Source organism: Podarcis tiliguerta, assembly GCF_965153285.1.
Source record: "Podarcis tiliguerta genome assembly, chromosome: 7".
NCBI lineage: Eukaryota > Metazoa > Chordata > Lepidosauria > Squamata > Lacertidae > Podarcis > Podarcis tiliguerta.
The window spans coordinates 10,913,081-10,927,119 of NC_139540.1; the positions used below are offsets into that span (position 1 = coordinate 10,913,081).

A 14,039-nucleotide genomic window follows, 5' to 3' on the forward strand; every position below is an offset into this window, starting at 1 on the left:
TCTTGGCATCTCCAGGTAGGGTTGAGGAAAAACCCTGCAGAGCCAGGGTAGACAATATTGATCTAATGGTCCAATGGTTTCATTCAGTATAAGAAAGTCCCTGATATTCCTCAAAATGTGATGTTAACCCACCAAAGGGGGTGGAATCATGTGGAAAGATGCAGTTAATAAAGAATTATGGACTCTGGCCTAATAATAATAATAATAATAATAATAATAATATGCCCCGCCCACCTGGCTGGGTTTCCCCAGCCACACTGGGCACCTCCCAACAGAATATTAAAAACACGATAAAACATCAAACATTAAAAACTTCCCTAAACAGGACTGCCTTTAGATGTTTTCTAAAATTCAGATAGATGGGAGGACATTCCACAGGGCAGACACCACCACCGAGAAGGCCCTCTGCCTGGTTTCCTGCAACCTCACTTCTTGCAGCGAGGGAACCGCCAGAAGGCCCTCGGAGCTGGACGTTTAGGGCTTCAAATATTGAAACAAAACCCATTTATCTGTGCCATGAAACTGAACTGCATCCATCGTGTCTAGGGCCCCTTGTGCCCTTGTCAAATAACTGTATCATCACCCCACTTCCCGGGGGTAGGGGACAGAAAAAGACTTTACCACACACTTTTGTGTTGTGGTGCATGAAGGAGCAGAAGCTTCAGCCACATTAGATCTGACTGTTACAACAGTGGTGCACCACCATAGGTGTGTGTGGGGGGGTGTCCCTGGGGCCTGCAGCAGCCAGTTTCGCCAACCCATAGGTAGGCCTTTGAGTATGAATCCTTCAGGAACAGGTCTATGTGCTTGCAGCATTCCATCCCAGTTAGGAGATACAGTGGTACCTCGGGTTAAGAACTTAATTCGTTCTGGAGGTCCGTTCTTAACCTGAAACTGTTCTTAACCTGAGGTACCACTTTAGCTAATGGGGCCTCCCACTGCCTCCACGCCGCCAGTGCATGATTTCTGTTCTCATCCTGAAGCAAAGTCCTTAACCCGAGGTACTATTTCTGGGTTAGTGGAGTCCTGTAACCTGAAGCGTCTGTAACCTGAGGTACCACTGTAATCCGTTTACATTTTGAAGCTACCGCAGGCTCCATACACTTAGAATCATGGGACTGTAGAGCTGGAAAGGACCCGGGGTGCAATCTAGTCCAATCCAATACAGCAATCTGGCCCACAGCCATCACTGGGTGGGCGCAGAGCTCCAACCATCTGGTTAACAGTAAGATGCATTGACTCACTGTGACATTGAGAGTTCTCAAGGACTGGTAGTATGTTGAGATTCCTGCATTGCAGGGGGTTGGACTAAACGGCCTCGGCGCAGTATACCTGAAGGAGCGTCTCTACCCCCATTGTTCTGCCCAGATGCTGAGGTCCAGGGCTGAGGGCCTTCTGGCGGTTCCCTCACTGCGAGAAGCAAAGCTACAGGGAACCAGGCAGAGGGCCTTCTCGGTAGTGACACCCTCCCTGTGGAACACCCTCCTACCAGATGTCAAAGAGAAGAACTACCAGACTTTTAGAAGACATCTGAAGGCAGCCCTGTTTAGGGAAGTTTTTAATGTGTGACATTTTAATGTATTTTTAATCTTTGTTGGAAGCCGCCCAGAGTGGCTGGGGAAACTGATCCAGATGGGTGCGGTACAAATAATTAATCATCATCATCATCATCATAGACAGCCTTTGGGGGTCATTTCCAACTCAACAGTTCTGTTATTCCAGTTGCTCCTGCATTGTACAGTTATGCAAAGATTTAACTTAAAACGACTGGGGATTCGGGTTGGAGAAGAAAGTAAAGTGTCTAAAAGAGATTTCAACACAGATGTCAAGTATCTGTTTAAAAGACAATTTGCTGCTTAGGAAGATGAACACAGCTGCTTTTCTTGGGAGCCAAATGTTTCAGATCGGGGGGGGGGGGGGGGACGTAACAACTATCTCTGGAGTACCAAGTTAATTTGTAAGTGTCTGACATTTTCTCAGAAGGAGAAGGGATTTGGTAGCGTTTTGGGGCTTCTGTTATTTAAACAATGAGTGATTGTCATCAAAGAACATCTGCCTCCTTGGATTTTGCTTCAAATGACAGAGTTAGAGAAGTAAACCTTACCTGTATTGAGTACATGATGATTTTGAAAATGGCGACAGCAAATTCGTTGGGATCCCACAGTCTGTGGTGGTCCAAATGTCTAAGAAGATAAAGTATAATATAATAAAAAAAATTAAACCAAACTACCCCTAACCCAAACATTGTTTTCAATTGTGCTAAGAGCAAATGGGACCTAAACATTATCAAGTTATTCCTAAATGTGAGCAATTATATGACAGCAGTGAACATATCTTATGACCCAGTAATACAAACCACTGTGCTGTGGGTCAATGCATATGCCAATTTCAGTCTATCCCTTTCTCATTTTGCTAATCTTAAATTCATTTCTCTACATTTTTGCGTCAGTTTACTTAATTTTTTTAAGGCCTCATAAAAAAATCGAGAGCATCGCCATGCACACTTCTCCTAATACGCAGGTTTTGTTTGCAATTCTGCCTAACGTACCCATTTTCGAAATCATTACGTTAATATGTTGCACTTTTTGGCAAGTTGTTCTCCGTCATTATGTATTTTTATAGTCACATAATTTGGTTGGAGAACGGCATTGCAGAATTTGGAGAAGAGCACGTTTAGAAAGGTTGATGTGGTTGAGTTCACGTATTATTTTCAAGAAGCGCAATTTGAATAGACAAACATTGAAATACAAAGTACCGTATTTTTCACTCTATAGGACGCACCCAACCATAGGACGCACCTTGTTTTAGATGGGGAGAACAAGAAAAAAAAAATCTCCCCCTCTCTGCTCAGCACCCCTTCAGCGAAGCGGCAGGAGAAACGGAGTCCCTTCCATTTCTCCTGCCGCTTCGCTGAAGGGCACTGTGCAGAGAGGGGGAGAATTTTTTTCCCTTGTTTTCCCCATCAAAAACAAGGCGCATTCAGTGCGTTCAAGGTGCGTTCAGTCGCCTTCAGTCAAGGCAACCCAAAGCCTCTGGAGGGCAGCGGGCGTTCCCTTTCAACCTGCTCTTTGGGGCTGGCGGGGGGGGGAGCGCTGCTTCCCCCCCCCCCCCAGCCTCAGAGATCCCTGAAGCCTTTGGAGAGCAGCGCGAGTTCCCGCTGTGTTCCGCAGGCTTCGGGTTCCTTTTGCTGAAGCCGGGAGAGTCTTGCTTCAGGCGGCTATACCAGGCTTCAGTGAAAGCAACATGATGCCTCTGGAGCGCGGAGGGAGTGCTTCCTCTGCGCTTCAGAGGCTTCGCGTTGCTATCGCTGAAGCCAAGGAGCCTACATTCGCTCCATAGGATGCACACACATTTCCCCTTAATTTTTGGAGGGGAAAAAGTGCGTCCTATAGAGCGAAAAATACAGTAGTTGGAATTTCTCCCGCATGCCAAGCTGGGGCAGCTACTCACATGACTGGGTATAAGCTTCTGGCTCTGATTCAAGAGGACAACTGAACTTCTTTGTTTTTTGGGGGGGAATGTTCCACCCTCAGTATCCCCCAAGAGAACAGCTGTGACCCATAGGATTCTGCACATCAGCTTCTTTTTGTGCAGTCCCAAATGTGACACTGCAGATGCATTTCTTTTTCTTTCTTTTTTACACACACACACACACACACACACACACACTAACAGATCTCCTACTCACGCGAAAACCGGCCTGACAGCATGGTTCATGTTGCCGTACGTTGCTCGGCCGAGCAGTTCCCTGAAACAATTCTCAGACAGCGCCGAGGGGTTTTCCTCTTTTTCCCCTCCCGAGGCTGACGAAGAGGGGCAGATCCGACTGAAACAAAACCATATGCCCTGTAAGTTATTTTAAATTCACGCGTATGTATGCATGGTTGTGCCCAACGAAGTCATCTTTCCAAGTCATCAACCAAGAATGGACTCTCTCTCTCTCTCTCTCTCTCACACACACACACACACACACAACCCGAGAGGTACATGTCACACACAGCTTCCAACACTGTTGTGCAGGCTGGACCGGCATGGCCTAGCAGAAGGAGTCCCTGCCAACTTTACAATTCTGTGATTCCATGATATGCTTGTGACGTTAACATATCAGAGTGCTGGAGGTGAAATAGTTAAACAGGTTACCCAATCAGAACCCAGGGGGGTGGAGTTAGAGGGACTATAAAACCAGCTCTGGGAGGAGTGAAGGGGGGAATTTGTTGGGAGTTGGGTGGTTGGTTGAGTGGGAGTGAATTGGGATAGAGTCTGTGGGAGGTTGAGTTAGTGTAGTGAAATAAGCTGAGTCACGAACAGTTAGGAGCTAGGAAGACAAGTAAATATCTGAGAGGTGGTTTAGTGAGTGAGAGCAGGTAGCGGAAGTTATAGGTCTGGATAGACACCCCATGATTGTAATGAACCTATACCGTCTATGAAACCACACACTTGTTAAACTGCATAGAATCATAGAATCATAGAATCATAGAATCATAGAGTTGGAAGAGACCACAAGGGTCATCGAGTCCAACCCCCTGCCAAGCAGGAAACACCATCAGAGCACTCCTGACATATGGTTGTCAAGCCTCTGCTTAAAGACCTCCAAAGAAGGAGACTCCACCACACTCCTTGGCAGCAAATTCCACTGTCGAACAGCTCTTACTGTCAGGAAGTTCTTCCTAATGTTTAGGTGGAATCTTCTTTCTTGTAGTTTGGATCCATTGCTCCGTGTCCGCTTCTCTGGAGCAGCAGAAAACAACCTTTCTCCCTCCTCTATGTGACATCCTTTTATATATTTGAACATGGCTATCATATCACCCCTTAACCTCCTCTTCTCCAGGCTAAACATGCCCAGCTCCCTTAGCCGTTCCTCATAAGGCATCGTTTCCAGGCCTTTGACCATTTTGGTTGCCCTCCTCTGGACACGTTCCAGTTTGTCAATGTCCTTCTTGAACTGTGGTGCCCAGAACTGGACACAGTACTCCAGGTACTCCAGAAGTTTATGTTCCAATTTTACCCTGACTGGACTCAGTATTGTACCAGGCAGGGCCTGGGTGGAGGCAGCGAGAAATAAAGTGGTTGCACAGGGATCAATAGACGGTGAAACGTACGGGGACCCTGTGTGATCGCCAAAATGCTTAATTATGATTAATGCAATTCATCAAACCAGGGCATCCACTGTTGTGAGTGGCTGTTTTTTTAAGAAGACACACAGCGTCACATCGCTGCCAAAAGAAAGAAAGAAAACAACAACCCTAAAGTTTTCTTCTTCCTGAAGTGGAGAAAGTGTTTCCATCCCTCCGCTGTGGGGCTGCAGATACTATTTTCTCCTACATACGACCATCTGCCTCCACCATCTGCTTATTCCTCCCACTCTTCAAGATGCTTCTCTCTGCAATGCCTCCATATGCAAAGAGTCATAATATCCAAAAGGAAAATGAGATGAGAAACTTATTGCATGCACCATATGAGGCCAACAGTTCAACAATCCATAAACACTGTTTTCAAGCTCTTTATTATATGTGCATCCAGAGGGTCGATGGTGTGAAATTAGCCTTTTCGGGTGGAGTATTCTCAATGTCCAAACAAAGATTTCAAAGTGGCTGAGTTAAAATTTAACTCACGTATTTCTGTTTTCATTACCAATTTTGAAAGCCTTAGTTGATCCACTGCCTGAATTGTAATCAATCAGCTAATTAAATCTCCACACATTTGCATAGGAATACTTGTGAGGAAAGTGTAGCTTCTCTCAGTTTTTAGAGGATGCATGCATGTGCTATAATGGGGTTCCCAATTGCAGGAAGGGTTGTAACTGCATTTTTCTGAATGCACTGACCCAGGTCAACACAGGCACAATTAACCATCACCTGAAAGGGGCTTTTAAACAGGCTGAATTTATCTTTCGCGGCCCTGTGGGTAAAAGCAACCAAACATTCAATTCAACATTAACCAATACTCTGCCACAACTCATTCCCACCACTAAATCTTCTGTACTAAATATATTTCCTCCCTTGATTTTCAGTACTGCACTATGACAACCACACTTTGGGCAGTGGGGTGCAAAAAATCCCCTGGCTCCAACTCTAGCTAGACCCACGGTTGCCCTTGGAACTGAAAAGCTGAGACTGAGAACCATTTAACTTTAATAATTTTATTTTAGAAGTGTATGAGCAACAGTTCATTCATGCTCCTAGGGCAGCTTACATTAAACGCACACGCCAGAATAAAAATGCAAGCTCAGAAAAATATTGATAACGTTTGCAGAGCTAAAAGCAATTAATATCTTAAGAGTACAGGAGAATAATAAGCAAAAGAAAACCAGCTTTACATGGCAAGAGAAAGATAAAAATGTGGGTCCCATTGACATGCCTGGCACCATCACCAAAGAAGTCATTTCACAGTTTGCCACCTGCTATATCTTACAACAGGGTTTTCCAAACTTGAGTCTCCAGCCGTTTTTTGACTACAGTTCCCATCAACTCTGACCAGGGCCAGATTTACGTATAAGCTAAACAAGCTGCAGCTTAGGGCCCCACTCTCTTGGGGGCCCCAAAAAAATTTAAAGGAAAAAACCTGGATGTATATTTCCAAAATATAAGATAAAAAACAAATAAAATAAAACCTACATACAGCAACAGTGTTTTGTGTTGTGTAGGCTCCTATGATGTAAATAATGGGCCCTGCCTGCTAGCCTGCTCCCTAAAATATCACTGGTTTGCTCATTTCTATATATAGGGTGCCTACATTCTGCATGGACTGGTTGCATGGCAACATGCGCAAATGGCTTTAGATACCTATTGGGTCCATAAATTACAATATAGCAGATATTCAACACAAAAAACAGCGACCATTTGTTGTTGACGGCTGGATATATAAAGGGCCCCATTACCTTCAGTAGCTTAGGGCTTCATCAAACCTAAATCCGCGCCTGCCACCGTGATATTTGGTGGTATATACATTTTTATTTTATTTTTGCAAATAAATTAAAGAGGATTTAACGAGAATGCACGTACACACCTGTCAACATCTTCAATCTTGTGCATATTGAACAGCAGGGAGGGCACTATCTTGTCCATGTTCTGAGGCTCCCATATGGTTGCCTGCAGCTCGTCATTAACAGTCTTGCGAACCACACCCTGGATGCCCCTGATTCCGGCAATTCGGATCCTAGAGGAAGACAGCAAAGCAAGAGAACAACAATATGATCCACTCATTCATTCACTTGTGCATTGAATTTATTCCTGGCACCAAAAAAATTATTCAACCCTTCTTCTTTTTTTGAGGAAGACCCCAAAATTGTGGAGCTAATTTGGGGAAACCCAAAACAGTGATTTTAAGCTTTTTGAGCTGTTTCCACTCCCTGTCAAAATTCACCCCCGACAACTGGAAACCAGGACATGTCAGGAATTTTCCTGACATATGGCATGCCTATTTATGACCCTTCCTTCCCTTCCTTCCAAAGGAGCCCAAGGGCAGCAAAGAAGTAATAAAAAATTAGAAACATCTTTTCTAAAATTCCAATACAGAAAGATAACTTAGAAGGTTTCTTGGAAGAGGAAGGTCCTCAGTAAGCACAAAAAGTCAGCAGAGAATGCCTGTCTTGCATTCAGGTGCTGGGAAGTCAAAAGTGTAGGTGCCACCACATTGAAGGCCTGGTTCCTACAGTTTGCAGAAATGGACCTCCTGATAATACATATACACCAGGCTTCCTCAAACTCAGCACGCCAGATGTCTTGAGACTACAACTCCCATCATCCCTAGCTAAGAGGACCAGTGGTCAGGGATGATGGGAATTGTAGTCCAAAACATCTGGAGGGCCAAGGTTAGCTATGCCTGGACTAGATGATCCTTGAGGTTCCTTCCAATTCGACAATTCTGTGATTCTATGTAATCCTCTGCACAAATGCATACAGCTTGCAGCACAATGTGGCCAAGAGAGTACAGTAACACATTGTGCGCATTTATTGCATAACATGTTAGCTGGTGCCAAGATGACGCTGTTTTAGGAACCAGCTGAAGACATGTCTTTTAGTACAGGCTGTTTAAGACTGCATTCCTTGACAGTTATACTGCGAACTAGATAATTACACTGTTATTGGAATTGGTTTTTTAAAATATTTGTGTTCTATCCCCTGCTACCTGCCCTGGAGTGGGGACAATATTGAGATGATGGGCAGGATATGAGGCCAAAAATAAAATATATGAACAAACAAACAAGGCTTCACTACCAGTGCATTGATAAAGCAGTACCACTGATGGGATCATACAAACAGTTCTATGAAACCTATTTTAGTGTGTAACTTCAGCAATGACTAGGGCTGCAGGTATACACCAGTTAAACCAGCCTTTCTCAACCTGTGGGTCCCCAGATGTTGTTGAACTACAACTCCCATCACCCCTAGCTAGCAAGGCCAGGGCTCAGGGATGATGGGAGTTTTAGTCCAACAACACCTGGGGACCCGCAGGTTGAGAACCGCTGAGTTAAACAATACACCTCCAGATTGCTTTCTTGCCTTGGTTTAGATGCACATTAGCAATTCACAGGGAAGGTAAAGATGACCTGGAGGAGCAAGAAGGCCATGGCAAATTACACTGAATTGATTTTAGGAACGCCATTTGTTAAACTGGAATTCAGAAAAGGAACCACAAAAGGCTAAAGCAGGCATCCCCAACCTTCGGCCCTCCGAACTACAATTCCCATCATCCCTGACCACTGGTCCTGTTAGCTAGGGATCATGGGAGTTGTAGGCCAAAACATCTGGAGGGATGCAGGTTGGGGATGCCTGAGATAAAGGAATTGGATGCTAAATATCTGCTCATATCTCCAAGGATGGCTTGGGTATCAGAAGTAGCACTAAAGTAAGGTGCTATTAGGGACAAGGAGAAGGGGACGACAGAGGACGAGATGGTTAGACAGTGTTCTCGAAGCTACAAACATGAATCTGACCAAACTGCGGGTGGCAGTGGAAGACAGGAGTGCCTGGCGTGCTCTGGTCCATGGAGTCACGAAGAGTTGGACACGACTGAACGACTAAACAACAACATTAGGGACAGGGATGGGGAACCCTCTGGTGTTGGACTCCAACTCCTATCCACCCCAGGCAGCGTTGCCCAATGGTCACAGGTGATGGGAGTCCCAACAACCTCTGCAGGGGCAACAGTCCCATGCCAAAAGCTGAGAAACTTTGCAAAATACCATCTGACCTAGAAGGGCCATGATGTTAGGATATTTCCGTTCCACCTTAAAAGGGAGCAGGATGTTTGTGTCACAGCCTGCGTATTTTCCTGTTTCACAGGATGTTTATGTTGTGTCTTTGCTTTCGTTTCTCTCTCTCTCTGCCGGAGACTCTGAAGCAGGCAGTCATGTTTTTCTTTGTTCTGACCAACGCTGAATAAACTTGTAAATAACGCTCTCCTGGGTGCATCTTTCGCTGTGTGCATATCTGCTGATAGAGCGTGCATCGGCTCTGGAATGTGGCAAGCTATTTCTGGAGCTCGTGTAGCTAATTGCTGATACTGCGTGTCTACGGGAGATCAATGGATGTCCGGAGACGACGTGGAGTCGAGGTGGACTTTGTCTCCCTGGCAGTATCCCAACACATGTGTGCAAAAAAATCCTATTTCCCTTTGAAGAAATATGAGAACTCATGTTGCAAATGACAAGCCCGTTCTTTGGTAATTCAGAGTCAAGAGATTCTGCAAAGGGAGATAAATGTACCACATATTGACAGGTGAGAAAGTTCGGTGTAATTGGACCTTGCATGTGGGGTGGGGGGAGCAGGGTGGAATTATCAGCCGGTGAAGACCTTTAATGTCAGTTTAAATTGTAATTTCAAAGGCAAGGGAACATATGGTGCTTGTTGGGCTCAGCTGCCTACTTGAAATTCTCCAAGAGCAACTTTCTTGTCAATTGCAATCCCACTCGGTGAAGAAAAAGAGGATTTATAATGACTTTGTTCAAGCCTTATTTTATACATGCTGTGTGATCCAAACGAGAGCTATCATTCTGAGTTAGCAACGGAAGCTACACATTGACAATTTTATGGCCGACTGCAAATAATTATAAGGATTTGCTCTTCCACAGCTTCATTCAAGTCCACGAGCACACTCCCAACACTTTAAAAAAATGTTTTATTAGTGGCTTTTCAGCCTACTGGATTCATTACATTAGGATTCGGTTTTACTTTATCTGCAACCTGAATATAAACTTCTGCAAGTTTCCTCACACTAGTATAGTAGGAACGCAGGAAGAGACTTTATACCAGGTCCTGGTCTTTATTTCTTTTTCAAATTAGTTTTTATTAAAGATTTTCCCCCGTGATACAAAACAATTAAACAAGAAAAAGTACATACAATGTCTCCCCTTTCAACTCATAAGAGTCTTTTTTCACAGTTTGTTTACATTCAGTATGAGAAAATGTTGTTATAGACATTGGGGGAAGTTCTATGGGAATATAAGGTTTGCTGAGGAAGCAAAAAGAAATCAAAAGCCAGTGTCAGGTAGAAAGTGTTCAGGACCATGGACAACTCCACTTGGCCCTGCTGAGGAAGCTACCTGAGATATTTCCTCAGCAAGGAGTTTGAGCCCAATGAAGCCTTATATAGGCTGAGAAGTGTGTTAGACTCTCTCTCTCTGGAGGATCTGCCAGGATAGTTATAGAGACCTCACCTCTCCTTTTTTTGGTAGCATTTGGCTTATGTGATATGAACATTATGTGGTATGGACATATTCCACTGCCTCTTTGGAGCCTTTGTTGGCTCCTGATACATTTCTGGGCCCAATCCAAATTACAGTGGTACCTTGGTTTAAGAACAGCTTAGTTAATGAACAACTTGGATTAAGAATGCTGCAAACCCGGAAGTAGGTGTTTTGGTTTGTGAACTTTGCCTTGGAAGCAGAACATGTTCCGCTTCCTGTCAAGTGTTTTCCATTTGTAAATTGAGACCCCCGCTGCTATGGGAAAGCACGCCTTGGTTTAAGAATGCTTTGGTTTAAGAACAGACTTCTGGAATGGATTAAGTTCATAAACTAAGGTACCACTGTGTTGGTTTTGAACTAAAAAGTCCTGTACAGATTGGGGCCCCAACAGCCAAAGGACTATCTCTTCCCAAAAATACATACCTGAGCCCTACAATCACCTACGGAGGCCTTGCTCTATGTGCCTCCTCATGATAAAATTTGGAGAGCAGCAACAAGGAAAATGGCCTCCAGCATCCAGCTGTGGAACGCTTGCCTCAAAAAAGTGCCCACATTAGTGTGAGGCCTTTATTCTCACAGGCTTTAAAATGCAGTTTTAACACAAATTTAATGTAATTTACACATTCTACTGGTATTAATGATTTGAATCTCTGCTGGCATATTCTGACCGATGGAGGGTTTTGATTCTCTGCGTTGTGGTTTTGATGGGTGCTGGCGGTTATTAGGGGCAGTGTTGCGATGGTTAAGATTAAGAGATGAGGTTAAAGGTAAAGGTAAAGGGACCCCTGACCATTAGGTCCAGTCGTGGCCGACTCTGGGGTTGCGGCGCTCATCTCGCTTTATTGGCCAAGGGAGCTGGTGTACATGCTGGTCATGTGGCCAGCATGACTAAGCCGCTTCTGGCGAACCAGAGCAGCACACGGAAACGCCGTTTACCTTCCCGCTGGAGCGGTACCTATTTATCTACTTGCACTTTGACGTGCTTTCGAACTGCTAGGTTGGCAGGAGCTGGGACCGAGCAACGGGAGCTCACCCCGTTGCAGGGATTTGAACCACTGACCTTCTGATCAGCAAAAAGAGCACAATTTATTTAGAAAGCTTTAAAAGGTCCCCCAGGAAGGTGAGAAGAAAACTGCCGGATGAGATTAGCCCCACAGTGAGGGAGCTACCACTGAAAAGGTTCTCTAGTCATGGACATTTGAAGTATGGCCTCTGAAGAGAATCGTAAGGTTTGGGTATGCATATGAAGGGAAAGCGATTGTTTGGGTCATGTTGCTTCCAAGCCATTTTTCAGCATGACAGAATTTGAGGTAAGGGTGGCGAGATATAAACTTAATAAGAAACAAACATTGGCATTTAGGCCTGCCTCAGTGCAATTCATGTGAGCTCCTGAACTTAGGTACTGTAAACAAGGCTTCAGAAAGATCATTCTTACCTTTCTTTTGTGCAAAAAATAAAAACAAAAAACCACCCATATTTTCACTAGAGGGAGCTAAAGACCAGAGTAACAACTTCATTGTACAGGAACACAAACAATATTTCAGTTTTCTCTTCTAACATTTGTGCCTTAGTTCATTTGTGCAAGATCCATTTCACAGATATACGTTTCAGATATAAAATAAATAGGATGGTAAATCATCCATTCAAATAAATCCAAAATAGTCCTTCTAGCTGAGCACATTCCCCACTGCAGCAAAAGCATCAAAGAATATTGTGGCATTTTAAAGACTAGAGTCCCATTCATTTGTTAACACCGTAGCCTCAGGCTAGATAGACTAAAATTAATGAACAGGAAGAATTCCTTTAATATCGATGGTCCTACTCTGTGTAGGACTTAGTTGGCTGCAAGCATTGCTCTCTAAAGGTGCCATAAGACTCTTTTGTTATTTGAGGTTTCACATGATACATTATCTTAAAATCGAAATGCAATAATTATTTGCGCGCAAGTCACTAAAAGGACATGAGCAAACTGCAGGGTGAAACATACATAATCCATCTTATTTTATTCATTTGCGAATTTCCTCAGCGGTAAGTCAGTACACTGCTGTTTGAGGTATTTTATAACTGCATGTACCCTTAACAACGTCTGCTTTCCAAAGCTACATTCAGAATTCTAGCTCCGGAGATTAAAAACGCCGACACATGACCCACAGCAGTTTATTTTAGGAAAAGAGATTGCCATAAGATGAATGTTTATGAATAGAAACAGTGTCTCAGATGGAAGGCTGACACTGGAGACAATTTGAATCAGAAACGAATTGAGTGAGGACGCCTAGGCCCCTGCAGCTGACAGGAGGGTGGGGAGCACCTGAAAATCTGTCAGAACTTTCTGGAATAATCTGTGCTGAAGCTCCAGCCATCTTGAACGTGAGATCAGAAACAGGACTGAGGCGAATGCAATATGCTTACATAGATTGCTTCCTTCTAGAAACAAACTATTTGTGATAAAAACACATCCTCTAACATTTCTCCAATGAAAATAGGTATATCCTATTCAATAATAATAATAATAATAATAATAATAATAATAATAATAATAATACCCTGCCCATCTGATTGGGTTGCCCCAGCCACTCTGGGCAACCTCCATTATATAAAAACATAACAAAACAATAAACATTTAAAACAGGGGCTAGCAAACTTTTTCAGCAGGGGGCCAGTCCACTGTCCCTCAGACCTTGTGGGGGGCCAGACTATATTTTGAAGGGGAAAAAATGAACGAATTTGTATGCCCCACAAATAACCCAGAGATGCATTTTAAATAAAAGCACACATTCTACTCATGTAAAAATACCAGGCAAGCCCCACAAATAACCTAGAGATGCATTTTAAATAAAATGGCACATTCTATGTAAAAACACGCTGATTCCTGGACCGTCCGCGGGCCAGATTTAGAAGGCAATTGGGCCGGATCCTGCCCCCGGGCCTTAGTTTCCCTAAACATGATTAAAAAGCTTCCCTATACAGGGCTGCCTTCACATGTCTTCTAAAGGTTGTATAATTACTTATCTCCTTGGCTCTGGGGTTGTATAACTCTATACCCTCTGACATTTCTCTGATGAAAACAGGGACGTCCCAAGGAAAAGTGGGGTATTCTGGGATCAAATCAGAAACTGCGACAGCTTCTGTAAATCCAGGGCTGTCCCTGGAAAATAGGGACACTTGAGAGGGTCTGTAAAAAGGTTTCTCGGCTTGGTGATAAAGACCCATTTAAGGTGGGTGCAATGGTAGCAAAACATAGGTTTGAAATTTCCCCCTCCTCCTATATAATCTTGACAGTCTGGAATATGCACACTGCAGAATTAAATGGTGAGAATGCTGAGGTGGCTACGGAAGAGTGGATAGTGTTATT

At 43.9% G+C, this 14,039-nt stretch overlaps 1 protein-coding gene across 4 annotated transcripts in view; it reads right to left on the minus strand.

Moving 5' to 3' along the window:
* The window catches only part of EFR3A (EFR3 homolog A), a 99,785-nt gene that overhangs the window by 52,580 nt on the left and 33,166 nt on the right, over nt 1-14,039 (minus strand). For all 4 annotated transcript variants that reach the window (XR_014513747.1, XM_083450520.1, XM_083450519.1 and 1 more), the window contains exons 7-9: nt 7,006-7,155; nt 3,689-3,826; nt 2,105-2,183 (exon numbers count right to left, since the gene is read on the minus strand). Coding sequence is in view for 3 of the 4 variants with exons in the window: in XM_083450520.1 (XP_083306646.1) it covers nt 2,105-2,183; nt 3,689-3,826; nt 7,006-7,155 (367 nt within the window). In the remaining variant the exon portion in view is untranslated. The remainder of the gene's footprint in view (nt 1-2,104; nt 2,184-3,688; nt 3,827-7,005; nt 7,156-14,039) is intronic.